This window comes from Mesoplodon densirostris, chromosome 4 (genome assembly GCF_025265405.1).
Source record: "Mesoplodon densirostris isolate mMesDen1 chromosome 4, mMesDen1 primary haplotype, whole genome shotgun sequence".
Taxonomy (NCBI): Eukaryota; Metazoa; Chordata; class Mammalia; order Artiodactyla; family Ziphiidae; genus Mesoplodon; species Mesoplodon densirostris.
In genome coordinates, this window is record NC_082664.1 from 175,937,688 (window position 1) to 175,958,874 (window position 21,187).

A 21,187-nucleotide genomic window follows, 5' to 3' on the forward strand; every position below is an offset into this window, starting at 1 on the left:
ATGAGGGCAGGGTGAAGGTCTGCAGTGGGTTCCGCGGTTTGAGCCTCAACGTGCAGGCTTCTCTGCGTCAAGCGTAAGAGAAAACGAGGCTCAGAACTGGATGACACGGTCAGTGCTGGAAAGTGTCAGGAACTAAGCTCTGACCTATGAAAATACCGTACAGGGACAGTTCTACTTCCCGGCGCCTGTGGGGACGCTAGAACACTTACCGGAGGAAGCCAGGGCTGCACCGACCGGAAGTTCCCTTGCCCCCAACAAAGAGGGCGCCGGTCACGTGAGCCAATCATATTGCCCTACGCAAGGGTCACCTTCTCCCCACCCCCCCCGCGGTCGTTTCCGCCAAGACCTCTGAAGTAGCCAATCAGTGCAGCCTCGAGACGGCGTGCGTCTGACATCAGAGGCGGGGCGGGCGGAGTCGAGTTGGAATTTTGGCGGGTCCGACTGTAGAAAGGGAAGGGGTGCGGAGCCGGGTAAGGTGCGGGTCTGCGACTGTTGAGGAGCAGGGTAAGGGACTGCCCGCGCGCGTCTGTGGGAGAGTTTAGCGAGCTCCGAGGGCGGGAGGCGCAGAGTCCGGGGGCGTTCAGGTGGGCGAGCGCGGGGGCGACCTGGGCCGAGCGCGGGGGTGGGCGCTGAGTGCTGAGCGGCGGAGGTTCCGGGGCTGGGGGATTGCGGGCAGTTCCGAAATGCACCGAGAGGTGCCAGGTGTTCGGCCGTCCAGGCTGTTTAAGGGTCCAGTTTCTTCTTTTTAAAGGTAACCTTTTAAGGCGCTTACTAAACGCGTGCCGTCTGTACTGTGTTTTATTCATTCGTTCATTTGCTCAAATTGATGATTTGCTAATAGTTACTGAATGCGTCACCCATCACTCCAGCCTTCGTGAAGTTTACACTTTAAAGTGGCTAACAGGTAACAGACAGGTATACCATAGTGGAATGTGCAATAAAGTCGTGAAAAGGAGGAGGTGAGGGGGTTCCAGGGGCCTGGTCAGATAGGGTGGTCTGGAAAGGCTTAGAAAAATGGAGAGTTAAGCAGAGACTGAGGGATGAGAAGGAACTAGGGGAGAGCTTTCCAAAGAACCTGAGGCCCCAAAGCACTTGTGTGTTCAAGAAGTTGAAAGCAGGCTAGTCTGGCTGGAGCATTCTCCGCAGGGCGGGGGGCGCCGAGTGGTTTCGAAGAAACTGAGGAAGTGGAAGTAGGCGGGAGAGAGAGTAGCCATTGCCTCGCAGGAACTTTTGTAAATTTTGTTCTAAGGGCAATGGAAAAAACATTAAAGAAATTTTATCAAGGGAATGCTGCCATCTGACTTAACGTTCCTAAAAGTCTACTAAGGAAAGAAAAGATTACTGTAGCTTTTGTACAGAGGATAAATTACAGAGAGACAGGGAGACCAATACAGGAAGCTAACACGGTAGTCCAGGCAAAAGATTGATGGTGGCTTGGACCAGGCTTTCTGGCAGTGAAACTGGGGAGAAGTAAAAGATTTGAGCAATATACTGGAGATAGAACCCCTAGCACTTGTCGGATAGCCCTAGGTGTGAGGGTGAGGAAGGGTGAGTGGATTTGTTCGGGGGAAAACAGGGTTGGTTATACAAATAAACAAGAACAGTTTGCTCCTACCTAGCCCTCAGGAAGCTTACAGTCCCGCAGATTCCCCAGTAGACAACACAGTGCAGGACACATGATGGGTCCATAGAAATGTTTGTTGAATAAGTGAAAAGAAAGCACCATAATTAATACTTGACATCGGACTTACCAAGGTCATATATATTATAGAGCCCATGTAAGTTAAGCAGTAGCCTAGGAAAATTTATATTTTCCTCTTGCAGTTTTAAAAACCATTTTAAATGAAAAAAGGAAAGTGCACAGAATTATATGACTTTATCCTAATTAGCTATGCCAACTATTCCTCTGAGCTTTGCTAACTAGTACTGAATCGAAATCTTGATGTGACTAAAGCTGCAACTAAGTAGAACCACACAATAGGCTCTTATGGACAATGTAGACCTCAGATGTGTTACAAGAAATAAAACAGATAATAGCCCTACTATTTAGACCAGCCTTCATAATATCTGTTCACAATTTGTCTCATCTGTGTAACCTAATATCAAACAAACTACTCTATACCTCAACCGAGTTTCTGTAACCATAGCTTGGAGACAAGAAAAGGGACTGCTTCCATACTAGGAGGCAGATGGTGTTGGTGGTGGGGTGAGAAATAGCCAGAGTCTGGATGAATTCTGAGCTTGAGCCCCTACAATTTGTAGACTTCTGGGTTTGCTGGATACGCGTGCGCTGTGAGAGAGAAGATTCAAGGGTGACTTTTCTTGTGTTCATTTCACGCAGCCAAGGTCCTGCATTCCTGCCATCTCCTGGGCACCTGATCCTCCCTCACAGTTCTCCATCTCCACTGTTCTCTTGGCAGCATGGATGGTAAGTCCTGGCCGTTTTCCCAGTTCCTCTTTGTTTCATGGAAAATCACTCTTGTGTTCATGGGCTTGTTGTTACTTACTCCACTTATAAAATAGTGAAAATAGCTGCCCTCCCCTCAAGCACTGTCTGAGTGTTTCAAAAGAAATCTCACTTCAGTCAGTGAATGTTATTTGTTTTAATCAGGTGAGATTTCTGTTCCTTACAGCACTGACTGTCTCATAATAACGGTAGTTGACATGTACTTACAATATGCCAAGCACTGCTCAAAGGTCTTACGTATACAGTTGGCCTTCCATACCTGTGGATTCAACCAACTGCACATAGAAAATATTCGAGAAAAAAAATCCAGAAAGTTCCAAAAAACAAAACTTGAATTTGCTGAGAGCTGGCAAGTATTTACATAGCATTTTCATTGTATTAGGTATTATAAGTCACCTAGAGGTGATTTAAAGTGTACGGGAGGATGTGCATAGCTTATATGCAAATACTATGCTATTTTATGTAAGGGACTTGAGCATCTATGGATTTTGGTATCCATGCGGGATCCTGGAACACATGCCCTGTCGATACCAGAGATGACTGTATTAACTGATTTTACCCTCACAGCAACTATCTTATAGACAGGAAGACAGATGTCTGGGTGACTTGTCACAAGTGAAACTGTCAGAGGCAGGGATTTGAACCCAGGCAGCCTCGCGTCCGAGTTCACATTTGATATTGAAATCTATTGAAGTGGTTTTAGTCTAGCTCTGACTTAAATTCTTATAGTGCTTTTAAATTTTGTTCATCTTGTAGAGATGTGGGCAAAATATTTACCTAGCAAAGTGATGTTGCTCTAATTAGCAGAGCTTAGCCTGAGAGCAGCACAAAAATGATGTGCTGGCTGTGAAGAGACCCTAACAAATAAAATGCATTATTTTCCTGGTTTTATAATTTTGTTTATTATTTTTCAAAATTTTTATTGGAGTTGATGTACCGTGTTGTGTTAGTTTCAGGTGTACTCTGGCTGGTAATTTTAAAGCCCAAGTTTGTTACACTTTGCCTTTAAAAAAAATTAAAACCAAACGTTGAAATTCATCACACTGTGATAATATGTGAGATTGATTGTACCATTGGTATAATGATAGTTTCCTATTTCTTAAAATCACCAAATTACCTACAGAGCCACTGATGTAATACAAAGTGTAACTTTTTGCTATGAGGTGGTCATGAGAAGAAGTGGTGAATGGGTCTATGTTCTCTCAGAAATCACTGTATCTAAAAAAAGTCTCATTTTGTTGGCATGGCTTCACAATTTGGTCCAGTATAGACGAAATCAAAAAGTTTCCTGGTGCTAGGTGCTGTTGAACAACATCCATGTTTACATGATAGTAGAGAGAGCAAGATAATAAAAAAAACAAGTAGGAAAATATCAGGTAGTTGGTAAGATGGGAGACGCCGGAATGAGTTTGGATGCTGAGAGGAATGCGCCAGGAGACAGGGAAGAACCGGTGATGTGGGAGAGAGCTGGTGATTGTCAACTGAAGTCCTGGAGAAGCTGAAAGTAGTGGGAACCAGTGTCTAAATGGAGGAATTGGCCAGAAATCGGACTTGACACTTCATCTGTCGTCGCTGGAGGAAAAGCAGAGAATACAGGTTCAGGTTTGGTAGTGAAAGGTGATGAAGTCTGATTGCTTCTATGTTTTTTCCTATAAAATACGAAACAAGATCAATCAGCCAAGATTAAAGTGGGAGGAGAGGGCATCAGAGGTTTAAGGAGAGACGTGTGAAGGAGTTAGAGAATAGGAAAGCAAGTGTATCAGGGAAGTGTGAGGATTTTTAAGCAGTATTGACTGCCCGTTTGTTATTGGCGGGTGTATATTTAAAGTTAAACCAGTCATGGTGGTGGGTCTTTGTCCAGGAAAGTTCACCAGCTGGAATGCAGGCAGGAAGGTGGTGGCCTGTTGGATTTCATCAGGGTTAAGAACCGTGAGGGCAAGAGAGACAAGCAGGGGAGTTAAGAAGCTTTAGAAGGCAGTGATTATAATGATAGAACATGGATCAAAAGTGAGGAGATAGGGGATGAGGGTGGTAAAAACACTGTAGGAGGGTCGATGGATTCGGACATCTTTTTTTTTTTTTTAATAGGAGTATAGTTGATTTATAATGTTGTTTAGTTTCAGGTGTACTGCAAAGTGAATCTGTTATACTTGTACATATATCCACTCTTTTTATTTTTTTTTCTTAAGATTCTTTTCCCATATAGGCCATTACAGAATATTGAGTAGAGTTCCCTGTACTATACAGCAAGTTCTTATTAGTTATCTATTTTATATATAGCAACATGTATATGTCAGCCCCAGTCTCCCAATTTATCCCTCCACCCACCCCCATTATCCCTGGCAACCATAAGTTTGTTTTCTCCATCCGTGACTCTACTTCTGTTTTGTAAATAAGTTCATTTGTACCCTTGTTTTTTAGATTCCACATATAAGCGATATCATATGATATTTGTCTTTCTGTGTCTGATTTACTTCACTCAGTATGACAGTCTCTAGGTCCATCCATGTTGCTGCAAATGGCATTATTTTGTTCTTCTTTATTGCTGAGTAATATTCCATTGTATTGAATATATATGTACCACATCTTCTTTATCCATTCCTCTGTTAATGGACATTTAGGTTGTTTCCATGTCCTGGCTATTGTAAATAGTGCCGCAGTGATCATTGGGGTGCATATATCTTTTTGAATTATGGTTTTCTCTGGGTGTATGGCCAGGAGTGGGATTGCTGGGTCGTATGGTAGTTCTATTTTTAGTTTTTTAAGGAAGCTCTGTACTGTTCTCCATAGTGACTGTATCAATTTACATTCCCACCAACAGTGCAAGAGGGTTCCCTTTTCTCCACACCCTCTCCAGCATTTATTGTTTGTAGATTTTTTGATGATGGCCATTCTGACCGGTGTGAGGTGATACCCCATTGTAGTTTTGATTTGGACATCTTAATAAAGTGGAGGAGCTGACGAATGGAAGCACTAGAGTGAGTTGGCGGAAGGATAGGATGTGGGGATCAGAGTGGGATGCTTGAAATCAGGATCTCAGAGGTAGGTTGTACCTCTGCTCTGATGACACGGAATGACCTTGGGAGTAAGTGGCTAAGATGAGGGGAGGACAGGACCATTGAAGGTGAGGTCAGGAAACCGAGAGACGAAGGTATTGGCTTGGATCAGCCTTGTGCAGGTTGTAGTGACTGAGAATGGCGACAGCAGTAGAGATGGAGGGGAAGAGGGAGGCATCCAAAGGGGAACCAGTCGGTGACAGCCACCAGGAGGGGACCTTGATGAAAACAATCTTCTGTCATGAACTGTGGCCTGAAGAAAGTTAAGAGGGGGCTTCCCTGGTGGCGCAGTGGTTGAGAGTCCGCCTGCCGATGCAGGGGGCGTGGGTTCATGCCCCGGTCTGGGAGGATCCCACATGCCGTGGAGCGGCTGGGCCCGTGAGCCATGGCCGCTGAGCCTGCGCGTCCGGAGCCTGTGCTCCGCAACGGGAGAGACCACAGCAGTGAGAGGCCCGCGTACCGCAAAAAAAGAAAGTTAAGAGGTTCCAGAGTGAAAAGGGATAAGCAAAGAAGACGTCAGAGCCCTGGAGTTGATCGCCAGATATCTATTGCATGCTTAGTGCATGCTGGACACTGTTCCAGCATTTGCAGTGTGGATGATTAAAGAACTTCCACTCAGGAGGGTCACAGGGCAGCCAGATTTTTGTTGTAAGAGCCGCTGAAGATATAGGAGACGGGCTGGTAGTAGATTCTGTTGGGTCCAGAGAGCAGATCCCAGGAGTTTGGGAGCGAGGAGGGTGGAAGATGGGGTCAGTATAACATGGAGAAGACAGATGATTTGGGGTGGTGACCGAGGTAAACTGGGATGGAAGGCATCACAGGATCGGCCCTGGTTCTCTCATGAAAAGATGGGTTCAGGGCCCAGAGTGTGGAGCCACTAGGCAACCTTTTCACCTGTGGCTCCCCGTAGTGCGGGCCCAGGCCTCTTCCGGGTGTGCTCTTTACAGCAGCTTGGAACAGGAGAGAGAGGAGGGCCTCTTGGCTCCGTTTGGGGGTGTGGTGATCTCAACGGGCACCTAGGGAGTCTGATGGGCTCTTCTCTCTTGCCGCGCCCTGCAGTCTTGGAGTCTTTGTTGACTAAGCAATTCAGACTAATGTTATGCAACCTCTGACTTTAAGCTTTAGATTCTTTCATCAGATTCTAGGCCTTGAGTTTGGCTATTGGCTCATTTCCTTCTGGTAAGGGAGCATAGAGCAGTGGAAAAGATATTGGTTTACTGATCTAGAGATCTCCATCCCAGCCCAGGTTCCTGTGCTGACCTGTTTCACCATGTGATCCGGAACAGACCCTTAACCTCTCTAGGTTTCAGCCCCTGTCTTTCCAGCGAGGGTGTGCATCACATATTCTTAATGTTTTCGCTTTAAATGCCTCTGATATTATAAAGGAATCATGCCCAAATAGGGGGGAAAATGAGCAAACCAAATAAACGGATAAATCAAGAAAGAAGAAATCCAACTGGCCAGTAAACACAAGCAGTTCTCTACCTCACCAGTAATCCTGGAAATGCCCATCAAAGCAGCAAGCTACCTTTTAAAATCATTCATCAGGTTAGCAGAACATCTTAGATGATGTACCAGACGTTGGTGAGGTGGTAGGGAGAAACTCTCACAAATGTGCAGGAAGGTAGATACGTGCTTGCAGCGTAGTTTGCAGTGGGAGAAAATTAGAACTAGCCCGTTTATTGGAAAATGGCCTTTATTGGAAAATGGGTGAGTAAAACGTGATACAGTCTTACCGTGGAATACTATACAGCAGTGGAAAGAAATAAACTACAACTATATTTTGATTTGGATCAATCTTACATGCAACGTTGAATGAAACCAGGATAGGAGTAACACGTACAGTGTGAAATAATCTATATAAATATTTTTAAAGCAATGGAATACTATGTTAATGAATACTTATATACTTATGTTAAAAGTATGAAGAATTCTGGCCTCGAGTGATATAGCAAAGTTATGACAGTGATTGCAATGGGGCCTGGAGCCAGCCAGTGGTAAGGAGTTGGGACAAGATTTGACATGATAAACCTCTGAAACTTTTTTTCCCCCACCCATTTCATGTAAAAGCTAAAAGCAAACATGATAGAATGTTAATGATGGCTAATTCTGGGTGACGGGATATGAATACATTTAATATAATGCTTTGTAACTTTCTATAGTTTTTAAAAATTGCTCAAACGATTAAAAAGTGAGGGAATATATCCATCTAGAACCTAAATGTATACTTAGCGTGTTTTTCAGTTATTCCCTTGTGGGTTGAATTTCGTATGCAGGAAGTGTCTGATTAGCTGAAGTAGCACAGGTAAACAGATCTAGCCCAGTGGCTGGCCCACGGTGGTCAATAAGCAGATACTGGCTCCTGCTTTCTTATCCCAGTGCCCTCCAAGAAGCACCTGGGGAGAGGAGAGGTAGAAACAAGAACAATAATTATACCAGGCAAAATGGTGAATCTGCCGAGTCATTTTAACTGCCTTATGAATGTTGAATGTTTTAACTCTGCTTGTCAATGGCTGTTTTTCACAGGTAGGCTTTCTTTCTTTCCTGTTTCTTCTTTTTCCCATAGGGGAGGAGGATGATTTGTCTCTGCTGACCGCACTGCTGGAGGAGAATGAGTCTGCCTTGGACTGTAATTCAGAAGAGAGTCAGCCCTTGACCCAGGAAGATGGTGAACCTGATGTATTCGATGAGCTCTTTGATGCTGATGGTGATGGTGAATCTTACACAGAGGAGGATGATGAGGGAGAAGTGGAAAAGGCTGAAGACCAAAAGGAGAATTTGGATGCTCTCTTTGGAGACATGGATGACTTAACAGATGAGGAAGAAGCTCCTACATCACAATCAGCGAACAACAGGGTCCTCCCTGCTCCTGCCCCCAGTCAAGGGAAAACTAATCAGGAATTGCAAGGTGCCCTACCACTTACTTTCTCTAATTCCTTTACAGTAGCCCTGATGAAGACCGCCCATCTGACGGCTTTCCTCAAAATAGCTGCCGAGTCAGGGGTAGAGATAAATGACTTTGCCAAGAACATTGTACGAGTTAGCGGAGCGACCATTTAAAGCCAGCATCTGAGAGTACAGAGGCCCCCTTATATCAGGGTCAGCCAGGTGTGACTGATCCTTCACAGAATGGCTCTAACATTTCTCATGCTTATCACAGAAAAATAATACTTCAGGATTTAGCAAAGGGAGCCAGGGACAAGACTACAAAGCAGCTACACATTCTACTTCAGCAGAAGACCATTTCTGAACACTCACATTGAGGACTGCCATTTTCTTATTCCTGGCATCTTTTTTTTTTTTTTTTTTTTTTTTTTTTGCGGTACGCGGACCTCTCACTGTTGTGGCCTCTCCCGTTGCGGGGCACAGGCTCCGGACGCGCAGGCTCAGCAGCCATGGCTCACGGCCCCAGCCACTCCGCAGCATGTGGGATCTTCCCGGACCAGGGCACGAACCCGTGTTCCCTGCATCAGCAGGTGGACTCTCAACCACTGCGCCACCAGGGAAGCCCCTGGCATCTTTCTTATATATTTTTAAATTACAGTAAAATTCTCCTCTAATCAATGGGCTATTCTAATACAGGAGCCAGCATTTATTGTATTAATTATGGCACTTGATTTACGAAATAAATATAATCATTTCTTGACTCTTAAGAACCTGTCACCCATGGACATGTATCTGTGATTATCTGTCAGTAGTACAAATTCATAACCAGCTTTGGTATTAGAGATTTGATTACTGGAAATAATTATGTTTCTTTCTCTGAGGGGACCCCTTCGAAGTGCAGAAGTTAATTGTGAGTTTTCAGTATGTGATTCTACTGTGGGTCTCAAGGTTGTGGAGGTGATGGTGGACGTCAAAAATCATTTCAGCACTTTCATCATGTATAATGTTTCCTCTGGTCTGGTTCTTAAATCAATATATTTTTCTTCCCTAGATGAATTAAGGAAGTTGCAAGAGCAAATGAAGTCCTTACAAGAACAGCTGAAACTAGCTACAATTAAACAGCCTGCAAGTCCAGCCCGTCTGCATAAAACCCCAGGTAATCAGACTAATTCTAAGGATAGTATGCATTTCTGTTACGAAGAAATTATAACATTACTTCTGCATCCAACTCCTGGTAAAATGGTTTTCGAGCCCCTTTCTAAATTTTCTTTACTAATTTCTTTTACTTTTAATCAAGTAGATAAGTCTCCACGTCCCCCTCTTAAGGAGAAGAAAGTTCAGAGAATTCAGGAGTCGTCGTGCTTTTCTGCAGAGCTTGACGTCCCTACTCTACCAAAACCCAAGCGGGTGGCTCGGACGCCAAAGGTTTCACCTGCAGGTGTAGTACTTGAGGCCTCCCTGGTTTCTCACTGCTTGGGTTCTGTTTGCAATATATTTTGGCAATGTCGTGTGTGTGTGAGTGTGTGTGTGTGTGTGTGTGTGTGTGCGCGCGCGCGCGTGTGTTTTGGTGTAACTTCCCTGCCCATTGAGAAAAGTAAGTTTCCTGGGAATGGAAACCATATGCTATACTTCCTAATCTTTCTCTACATCTCAAAGTGCTTAGAAAATCCTTAGGTAGAGAATAGGTATTTAACTAAATGCTTAGTGGATTCAATATTTTTTTAGCTCTTATAGTCCTGTAGTTGACTTGAATTATAGTCAGGTATAACCACTGGGTTGAGTTCTTATGCTAGCAATCTAGAGATTTAATCTTCAGGCTGTGGGACTGATCCCCTTATAAAATGATCAAGTTTTATTTGAAGCCAGGTTGTTTTAAACCAGAAGGTCCATTCTTTAGAAAAGGCTTCTTTGCCAGGAGTATAGAATGGTACTCGGCATCCTATTTCAGCACGTACATATATACACACAAAATAAAATGAAGAGGATTTATAAGCTCTATGTATTGGTTTTGTTGTACTGCCTTTTTGCCCAAAGTGATTATTCTTTGGAAGGTCTAAAACAAAATGGTCTGGAGATAACATAGTTTAGAGTAAGCAACACTTTATTGATCACACATGTTCAAAGAGGCCCTTTTCATTACAGTATATGATACGTACGGCTCAATAGGACTGAATAGCTGTAGGCTCCTCGTGTTCGTATTTATTTGACAACAAATTATATATTCCATGTATCCACTTAATAGTGTTTATCCCCTTAGGACCTTTGGTATATTACTAAGGTGTTTTATTAAGCAATGTCCAAAGTTGGGTTTTGAAGGGATGGGGCAAAGGCATGGTTTCTGGAGATTCTAAAGTTCTAGGGTTTTCCTGGCCCCTGGCTTGCGAGAAGTGATCCAAAGTCGCTTTGCAGGTAAACAATCTTACTTAAGAGAGAGAGAGATTTTATTAAGGAGAGTACCCAAGCTTTCTGACCCTCAGGAGCATTATCAAATGCTTCTAAAATATGAAAAGTAACCATGTCAGAATACCCTGGGCCCCCTAATTACCCCCCCCCAAGTAAAATGGAATGGATTGAAATGAAATGAAACGAGATAAGAAAACAAAGGGGAGCTAACTTCGGATGTTTTTCAGGTAGCATTTGACCTGTGCACACATCTCCACTCATTACTGATTTCTATAGGAGGTCTCTAACTCCCTTATGGAATCTTCCACGGTGCTCTGTATATGGTGAATACTCAGTAAATGGCTTTGCCCGGAGGAACAGTGTTTTCAGCCACTGGCTACATGTGGCTAGGTAGCTTAAATTAGGCATTCATTTCCTTAGATACACCAGTCAGTTTCAAGTGATGAATGTCCACCTGTGGCTGGTGGCCGCCACACTGGACAGTGGTGCTATAAAACATTTTCATACACAGCAAGCTCTTTGGACCACACTGCAGAGATCTGGGGGTAGTACAGAAATGATCCTGTGGGCTTCCTCTGTTCTCTCAAGATTTGGTTAGTGCATATGTTGATTAAAAAAAGAAATAATTCCATTTAATGTTTAGTTATCCATGTGGTTTTCTTTTTAATTTTTATGTTCATTAGAGCCTCAAAGCTCATCTTTCAGGATGACAAGTGCACCCTCCCAACCACTCCGAGCAACTCCTGGGAACAAGCCTGGTGGGATGACGAGGGCTCAGAGTGCAGGAACCCCCAGGAGCTCTGGGGAAACAACTCAGACTGTCTCCGTGGAAGCCTTCTCTGGCCTGAGGCTCAGGTCAGTAACTGTAACGGGCCTCTCAGTCTGCTCATAGGCCCCTCTAGATGCCTCTTCCTCCTTCCTAGGGACCTGGCCTTCCAGAAATCGTGTGTTTGTACTGCAGATCTGCATAAGACCTATAGCTCTTGAACTTGACCATACTAGGCCATCAGCACTGGGTTTGACTCAGTATATTTACATATGAATAAGGAAAACTTTCTCTTGCTTGTGTAAAGAATAAAAGATATATGTTCATAAAAAAGATCAGTAAATAATAAGTACTGTATTTAATCAGAAACTGATGGAAACAGTGATAGAGACTATTTTTAAACACCTAAAGGTATATACAGTTTAACCAGGATAGTAGTATCTTCTTATAGTTGATGTTAAGAGAACTAGCTGTACTCTTTTTCTTCCTAATAGGTTTTAAGGCCAATTTATATTCTGTGTATGTGTTCCATGGAGAAATTAAGATATTCAGTTAAAATAGGAATAAATCCCAGGATCAGTTCAGGGAAAAGCCTGGACTTTTAAATCTTCTGTGCTCTGCATCACTACTGCCTTGCATCTCCATTATTACTGCCCTTGAAGCCCAGGGCAGAGCAGTAACCCTTACTCTGAAACCCGATTGCCTTTAGCACTGTCTATCTGAGTAGCCAGGTGCAAGCCCTCTAGAAGACCTGAGCCTTGTCAATCTCAAATAAAACTGCTAAGCTCTTAAATAGTTTACTATTAAGCAGGGGGAGAACAAGTGACTGCTAACATGCAGTAGAAGTTGATTGTAAAGACTCCGTACTCTCCAAAATTGGGCGAAAAGTCAGTATCTTAATTACATTTGAGACAGTCGGAGGGACAGAATACAGTAGAGGCTCATTGAGGGGACTCAGCGTTCTTTTTCAAGGTAAACGTGGCCCTCCTGAGATGATACTGCCTTTCCCAGTTGAAACTCCCTACAGATAACGAAAGATGTTGCTGATGTGAGCTTGCTGAACGTTTGAACTGAATGGAAGTAGATGAAGTTGAAACGCTCAGCCAAAGCTTCTGAGGGGCCTACAAATTGAGTGGATTGCAGAATTGTTTGAGTCTCTATAATTGTTCTACCTGAACCACAGAACCTAAAAATACTCCGAAGGATCACTGCCTGATAGTAACCTATTAACTTACAGAAATCAGGCAAAGAAAGGATTTCTTCACCTACGTCAGTGTTTCCGTCCTGAATATTCTTCATTGTTCAGAGGTAGCTCTTGGACTTTCTATTCCAGAAGACTTCTGAAAGAGTCAGAAAGCATGTTTTTTCCTGTTTTCTCTTGTCCTTGAATATGTAATGATCAAACATGGAACCGATGTTAATATTCTACTAGAGAAAAACAATTTGCAAATTCATGAGTTTTTAGCCACTCATTAGGAGAAAGAATATATTAATTGAAGCTAGGTTCAAAGCTTTTATTTATTATGTGAAAAGGTTGGCTTAAAGAAAACTAATTAGAAATAGTAGAACTTCTGAAATTCTTACAGAATTGATGGAATTGAAATATCTTATTTACTTAAGCAATTCATGATTTTGTATTAAAGTCAAGAGATTATTTTTAAAAGGATATTATAACTTTATATTAGAATTCATAAGAACTTAAAGAATTTGTGATCTTTATTTTCTACAGAGGTCCCAGTTCTAGATCCAAGGAAAAGCAAACCTAGCTTTTCAAATTATCTCTCTCTCTCTCTTTTTTTTTTTTTTTTTTTTTGCTGCACTGTGTGCCATGTGGGATCTTAGTTCCCTGACCAGAGATCAAACCTGTACCCCCTGCAGTGGAAGCACAGAGTCTTAACCACTGGACCGCCAGGGAAATCCCCAAATTATCTCATTTTTATCTGCTGTAAAAATATGTGCCTTGTCCATTACTACATAACTACCTCCCTGAAAACAGGTGCTTTAGAGATTTCTGCCAATTACATCTCTGCTAACCAATTTGCTACAGTGCCAGATAATCTCTTAGAATAATAATCTACCAGTCGCTGGTTTCTTGACCCAGGAAGCCTCGAGTATCCTCCACAGAAATGAACAAGAAAATGACTGGCCGAAGACTGATCAGACTATCTCAGCTCAAGGAAAAGATGGCAAGGGAGAAGTTGGAAGAAATAGACTGGGTGACATTTGGGGTTATATTGAAGAAAATCACTCCACAGAGTTCTAACAGCGTAAGCCATTTTATTGATTTCTCAGCTGTTTCATCACAGATTGACAGTGGGAACTCATGTTCTTGATTTGTTACCCAGAGCCTATCAATCAGTATTTCATTTTGAAGTCATTGCTAGTAAGTTCCCAAGTTGCCACACCATCGTTGGGTTGGTACCCGAGGGGGAGATGTGTAAGGAGGGCCCTACTTAAAGAACATCTGGTTGTACAGGCTTCTTGGGCTTTTTACTGTCCATGTCATTCTTTCTTATTTCACTTGTCATTGTTTGTTGATGCGTGTAGATGCCCCTATGACACTGCAATCCCTTTTGTGCAAGGGAAGCAGGTCCTCAAAGAGGCTGAGTTCACAAATCCTTTGGAAAGCTTTACTAGGTGTAAGACATCAATTGCAAAAGTCCTGAAATTGCTGACTTGTGCAAGTACAATATAGTATATTTAATTTGATTGATATTACAAAAGATCTAGCAAGTTTTAAAATAACAGTTGACTGAGGCATAACAGGAAAATTATTTTATGGCCTGACAAGTCAGAAAATCTGGATGCTAAGCCTTGTTCTCCATTTAGCAGGAGTTGTGGCCTTAGGGTGGCCCTGAATCTTTCTTTGAGGACCTCCATTTCCTTACGTGTAAAATGAAGGAACTGGCTTTTGATTCAAAGGCTCTCTCTAAAATACTGCACATAATCTTGCTCAAAACTAATTCATTCTCCAATTTAGATCTTGGCCAACCTTAGATTTTTTTATGAGCTCTGACATGAGGGCTTGAGTTTCAGATTCTGAATCCTGCTCTAGCCCTGTTCTATCTCGCTAAATGTGAACAAGTCTGGTTTTCATTTGGTTAAGTTCCTAATTGCATCACTACTGGCTATAATGACATGGAAATAATAGGGGTGAATTTTATCTGAACTCCTCTGTACAAATCCTTGGGAGAATAATTAGAATACTTGAGTCTAGGCGATAGATCACCGTAACCTGTAACCATACCCACTCTGGGCTGCCTCTGAAATAGCTTGATTCGATGTTGTGTGAATTATTTTGTTTAAAAAAAAAAAATCTGTAAACATGGAAGATGTTCATATTATAAGTGGGCAGCATTTTGAGTTGCACTTCTTGATGTGTCATAGTATTTCCAAAATTTTACAGTTAAATACAACTAGTTTTCTTCAAATGATGCTTTTTTCTTCCAAGCTAAGGAAAGATTTAGAAACATTAAGCTGAAACCTCATTAATATTAATAACATAATCAGTGATAAATAATATTTACTAAATTTAAATCAGTAAGTTCTTTTTTTTATTGAAGTATAGTTGATTTACAATGTTGTATTAGTTTTTGGTGTACAGCAAAGTGATCCAGTTATACATATATATATTCTTTTTCATATTCTTTTCCATTATGGTTTATTACAGGATATTGGATATAGTTCCCTGTGCTATACAGTAGTAGTTCTTGTTGTTTAAATATTTTATATATCATAGTTTGTATCTGCTAGTAACAAGTTTGCTATTGGCTTGCCTTTCTTCACCTTCATTTCTAAAATGAGAAGAGTCATACCAAAACCTAGAGAAAGGATTAATTTATAATTCACAGACATTCTGATGATTACATATTCAGGGTGGGTTATACTTAGATATTTTTCCACAGAACACTCGAACAGTAAATGGAGACATTGTAACCCATTGTTCAAAATTTATTAAAAATAAGAATAAATGTTTGCTCCAGGGGAAAACATTTAGCATCTGGCGACTGAATGATCTTCGTGACCTGACGCGGTACGTGTCACTGTTCCTGTTTGGAGAGGTTCACAAAGAACTCTGGAAGACTGAGCAGGGTACCGTCGTAGGGCTGCTCAACGCGAACCCCATGAAGCCCAAGGATGGTTCAGAGGAGGTAAGACTCTGTTTCCATGTTTTTGGGTTTTTTTTTTTTTTTTTGGTCTTTATAAATTAGCTGAGTTCTATCAAAAACATTTATATTGGTCTACCTCCAGGTAATAAGTCAAGCTTTTATATTCTTTTGTCTCCATTAAACAGGTTTTTTGTTTATTCATCTACCCCTCACCCACCAATATTCTGAATTTCAGACTACTCTAGAGTATTTCATAACAGCTTCTCTCATTATATCTTTTCAAGTTCGTTCCAAGGTTCCTGTAATTTTTTCAACTCTTGGGCTCAGGTTCCCTTAGATCTCCCATGAATTTCCATGATGGCATCGAGAAGCCAGGGGTTTATAGTTGAGGGAACTGTGTTCCATTTGTTAGTACAATCATAGCTGCAGCTTGTGAATTTTCATTTTTAAAGTGAATTTTCATCTTCTCGAGCATCATTAGAGTTTGGGTACTACCTACTGATTCTCTAGTAAATTGCAAACTTAGATACAGTATGAATAGCAACAGTTTCTCCACTCAAGCCAGCGAGAAGCTACTGCTTCTGTTGTAGACAGGTTATTGTATCACAGGAGTGAGAGCCTAAGTTATTTCATTCCTTGCTTTCACAGAGAGGGGCAGCAAGTCTTCATTTATTGGTTAAGAAGGTGTTTGGCTACAAATAACAGAAAAACTTCGCTACAGTTTCTTCTTCATAGTAAACCCCGGGGTTTGTTTTTCTTACATAATAAAAAATCCAGACATAGGCAGTCTGGTGATGCCAGGGCTGGTGTCCATGAGTCTCTCAGCCTTTTCTTCTTAGTCACAAGATGGCCATGAAGCTCTAGCCATCATATTTCCATTCAAGGCAGGAAGTGAGCCAGGCTCCTTGCTCTTCTTTTAAAGGAAAGCAGAAGCTTTCCCAGCTACCTTCCCTGCTGACTCCTGCTGAGTGGAGTCACATGACCATCACTAGCTACAAAGAATGCTGGGAAAACTGGGAACTGGATCCATCATTTAAGGCTGAGCGTTTGGATTCTGATAGCAAAGACACAGGAGAAAATAGATAGTGGGTGGAGAACTAAATGTGTCTTCTAGACCTCCCATTTCTACAGCTGCCTTATGGAGCACTGGCTTCAAATTCCAGTGCACTGATAAAAAGGATAAAAAGCCTTCTTAACTTGTGCCAACTGTTGTTATATCCATTCTTGCTGTTGAAAGGCCATACCTTTGTCTGCTTTTAACTCCAACTCCCCCTTTTTTCTACAGGTGTGCTTATCTATTGACCATCCTCAAAAGATCTTAATTATGGGGGAAGCTCTTGACCTGGGAACCTGTAAAGCAAAGAAGAAGAACGGAGAACCGTGTACACAGACTGTGAATTTGGTAGGTTTCAGCTTTGTTGGGATGGTTTTTGCTAAAGACAGAAACTAATAGGAATAAATTATAGGTACTTTACCTGTAATGACCTGTTTGGAACTGAGTTTCCTACATAACAGGAAGCATCAAAGTGAGAAAATTGAATGTGTGGTTAATAATGGCCAGTTTACAAAGCTGAGGGTAGGGGAAAGATTTAACCTCTTAGGAAAGTGATCTTTTATTGCTAGCTGACTAGGAGGTATAAGAAAGATAGAATTTTAATTTGCTCTCAGTTCTTTCTAGTGCTGGAGATTAAACGCTAATGATGAAATACACTGAAACCTTATTTTAGTCAATACTTAACTCTATTATACCTTTTCTTAGAGCTTTCTTTTAAAAAAATAAATAAAAGCTTTATTGAGATAGAATTCACATGCCAGACAATTCACAATTCTGAAGTGCACAATTTAGTAACTTTTAATATATTCAGAGAGTTGTGCAACCATCACCACTGTGTAATTTCAGAACATTTTCAGTAGCCTTCCAAAAAACCCATATCCATTAGCAGTCATTCCCCATTCTTCTCTCTCGCCAAGTCCTGGCAACCACTAATCTACTTTCTGTCGCTATAGATTTGCCTATCCTGGACAATTCATACAATGGAATTGTATAATATGTGCCTTTTGTGTCTGGCTTCTTTCACTTAGCATAATGCTTTTAAGATTCATCTGTGCTATATCCATGCTACAAAGCCATTTATTAGCACTTCATTCCTTTTTATGGTTGAATAATATTTCATTGATGACCACACTCTTTTTATCCATTCATTGGTTGATGGACATTTGGGTTGTTTTGCATTTGAGTGCTATGGGCAATGCTGCTGTAAACATTCATGCACAGGTTTTTGTGTGGATGTCCATTTTCAGTTCCCTCGGGTATATATATGCCTAGGATGGAATTGCTGGGTCTTATGGTAACTCTATGTTTAGGCTTTTGAGGAACCACCAAACTGGTTTCCAAAGTGACTTTTACATTCTCCCCAGCAGTATGTAAGTGTTCTAGTTTCTCCACATCCCGGCCAACACTTGTTATTGTCTGTCTTTGATTACAGCCATCCCAGTGGATACTATCCATCTAAGTGGTACTTCTTAGAGCTCTTTGAAAGGATTAAATGACAGATTTTGGTTTCATCTCTTTTTATTTCCCTCATTCTTGTCTAACAGATGAACTAGTGAACAGGACGTAGGAAGGAGGGAGATAGTTAGGAAAAGAGGTCTCGGGGGAGTACTTGACAAATCACTTAACCGCCACTGCCACCATCTCTGAGGTTCACCCAATAGGATAATACTTCAGAGTTTCTCTTTGTTCCTTTCACTGAAAGGGTAGCATTCGTCCAAGAGTCAACCAGAGAAACAGAAAACCTCACTAGAAACTGATTTTGTTTTATTTTTAACTTTTATTGAGGTAAAATTCACATTATAATTGACGGTTTAAAAATGTACACGTCAGTAATATTTAGTGTTTTCGCTTTGTTGTGCAACCACCAGCTTCTTCTAACTTCCAAACCTTTTCATCACCCCATAAAAACACCCCCTACCTATTAAGTAATAACTTCCCTGGTGACCTGTAATCTGCTTTCTGTCTCTGGATATATGCCATAAAAGGAATCATACAACATGGGACCTTGGTGTCTGACTTCTGTCGCTTAGCATAACCTTTTCTTTTTTTTTTTTTTTTTTTTAATAAATTTATTTATTTATTTTATTTTTGGCTGCATTGGGTCTTGGTTGCTGCCCGCAGGCTTTCTCTAGTTGCAGCGAGCGGGGGCTACTCTTCGTTGCGGTGGCTTCTCTTGTTGCGGAGCACCAGCTCTAGGCGCGTGGCTTCAGTAGTTGCAGCACGCGGGCTCAGTATTTGTGGCTCTCGGGCTCTAGAGTGCAGGCTCAGTAGTTGTAGCGCACGGGCTTAGTTGCTCTGTGACATGTGGGATCTTCCCGGACCAGGGCTCGAATCCATGTCTCCTGCACTGGCAGACAGATTCTTAACCATGGTGCCACCAGGGAAGTCGCTAGCAAAACCTTTTCAAGGTTCATCCTAGAAGCTGATTTTACTTCCATTGTAGAAAGAGGGCAAAGGCAGTGATTGATGCCACTTTTTCTTTCACCCAAGTAGTGTGTTCAGAGGAGTTTAGGGGAAGAACTTCTCCCCACAACCCCGCTTTTTGTTTTTAATTTTTATTGGCGTAGAGTTGATTTACAGTGTTGTGTTGGTTTCAGGTGTACAGCAAAGTGAATCAGTTATACATATATCAATACATATATCCACTCTTTTTTAGATTCTTTTCCTATATAGGCCATTACAGAGTACTGAGTAGAGTTCCCTGTGCTGTACAGTAGGTCCTCATAGTTATCTATTTTATATGTAGTAGTGTGTATATGTCAATCCCAATCTCCCAATTTATCCCCGCCCCCGCATCCTTACCTAGGAAAAGAACTTCTAAGTTGCTGCTTAGCTGTGCGTTGAGAATGGTCTCGGAGGTCAGCAGGGAGGCTTCTGCCCGCAGAACAGCTCTCTGTGAGACTGGGAGAAAGGAGCTGTGTCTCTTAACGTTGTCCCCGGCCTGTCTCCCTAACGCTGATGCAGCTGCTCTTCCTTTTTACAGAATGACTGTGAATACTGTCAGTATCACATCCAGGCCCAGTACAAGAGGCTCAGCGCCAGGCGAGCAGACCTGCAGTCCACCTTCTCCGGCGGCCGAATTCCAAAGAAGTTTGCCCGCAAAGGCATCAGCCTGAAAGAAAGGCTGTGTCAGGATGGTTTTTACTACGGAGGAGTTTCTTCGGCCTCGTATGCAGCCTCAATGTGAGACATTCTCAGAGCTTCTTTGGGGTCAGGGGTCTTGCTTGTCTTCTTTTAAGAGTAAACCCAGTGGTTGTACGTTTCTGTCCCGGTCCTGGAAGACTTGTACAGGTTTTATCTTTCATAGCGTGCTGCCTGGAACAAGATGGCTGAGGGCCTCTTTCGTTCCCGGGAAGAGAGGAAAACACTCAGAAGGCGGGGAAACTAAGTCAGGTCATGATGGTGTTTAACAGGGAACCCACACTTCCTCTTTGGCTTCTAATGTGAATAGTGCAGCTTTGTCAGGGCTGATGGGCCATTAAAAGTGTTAATCATAGTGCTGACGTACTTGAAATCATTTCCCTGACGACTGTTAGTGTGAGGTTGCTGACCTCGCGGAACCCACATTTAATTTAGTGAATGAATATGCAGAGAAGCCTCACAGGGGAGGGGTGCTGCTGAGGCTGGCATGCCTGGCCTCCCCTCTGGGGATCTCATTCTCTCCCTGGAGTCCCTGAGTAGATGATCGATGGCCTTGTCCCTGTTCTCTAGAAAGTACGTCTGAGGATGCGGCAGGTGGGGACCTGACTCAAAGGGAGCCACACTTGGTCCAAGAACAAAACAGATTTTGTCCTCGATCCAACAGAAATTGGGCTAGAGGACTCTCACTTCCTGTATATTTTGTGATATCAAGCACATTTTTAAGATTTAAAATAATTTCTGTATTTTACCAAATTGCAAAAAGCAATACACATATGTTATTTTTTTTTAATGTATGTACAGTTTAGCCAAAAGGAGACAGTAAAAACCATCTATAATCCCACCACCTAGATAACTGTTAGTTTTGGTATATATGGTTCTAGGGGTCCTTTTTTCTCAAATGTATAAAGTTTTAATAGCATAAAATGAGATCATAATATACCTATACTTTGCCAGCGTTCTTTTTTCCCACATAAAATAACGCATTTTTCTTTGTGGAACATTCACTTATGGCATTATTTTTAGTGGCTACATGGTGTTCTTTTATGTGGCTCTGTGATAATCTAAATAATTCTCCGTGGATGACCATTTATAGCATTTCCAACTTTTAACAATACAAACAAAGCTTCCGTTCATATCCTAAATTTTTGCATAGGTCTTAGGTAAATCCTAGACCACTTGGTAAGTCCTAGTCTACTTGATCAAAGTGTTGGCATATTTCTTATTTCTTTTGCCAACGTGCTCTTCTGGAACAGCCTTCAATCAAATTTGTCGGTCGCCTGTTGTTTTATATCTGTGATATAATGC

At 41.9% G+C, this 21,187-nt stretch overlaps 1 protein-coding gene across 6 annotated transcripts in view; it reads left to right on the top strand.

Annotated features, from left to right (window-relative positions):
* The first annotated feature begins 402 nt into the window (after positions 1–402).
* The window catches only part of MCM10 (minichromosome maintenance 10 replication initiation factor), a 39,349-nt gene continuing 18,564 nt past the window's right edge, over positions 403–21,187 (top strand). For 4 of the 6 annotated variants that reach the window (XM_060097732.1, XM_060097734.1, XM_060097736.1 and 1 more), the window contains exons 1-10: positions 413–504; positions 2,342–2,428; positions 8,090–8,431; positions 9,461–9,565; positions 9,707–9,847; positions 11,496–11,667; positions 13,680–13,845; positions 15,562–15,729; positions 16,973–17,089; positions 19,725–19,924. In XM_060097732.1, the coding sequence (XP_059953715.1) occupies positions 2,422–2,428; positions 8,090–8,431; positions 9,461–9,565; positions 9,707–9,847; positions 11,496–11,667; positions 13,680–13,845; positions 15,562–15,729; positions 16,973–17,089; positions 19,725–19,924 (1,418 nt within the window). In that variant the 5' untranslated portion in view covers positions 413–504; positions 2,342–2,421. Of the gene's footprint in view, positions 505–2,341; positions 2,429–8,089; positions 8,432–9,460; positions 9,566–9,706; positions 9,848–11,495; positions 11,668–13,679; positions 13,846–15,561; positions 15,730–16,972; positions 17,090–19,724; positions 19,925–21,187 lie in introns of all 6 variants that reach the window. The other 2 variants (XM_060097733.1, XM_060097737.1) reach the window with 2 other exon arrangements.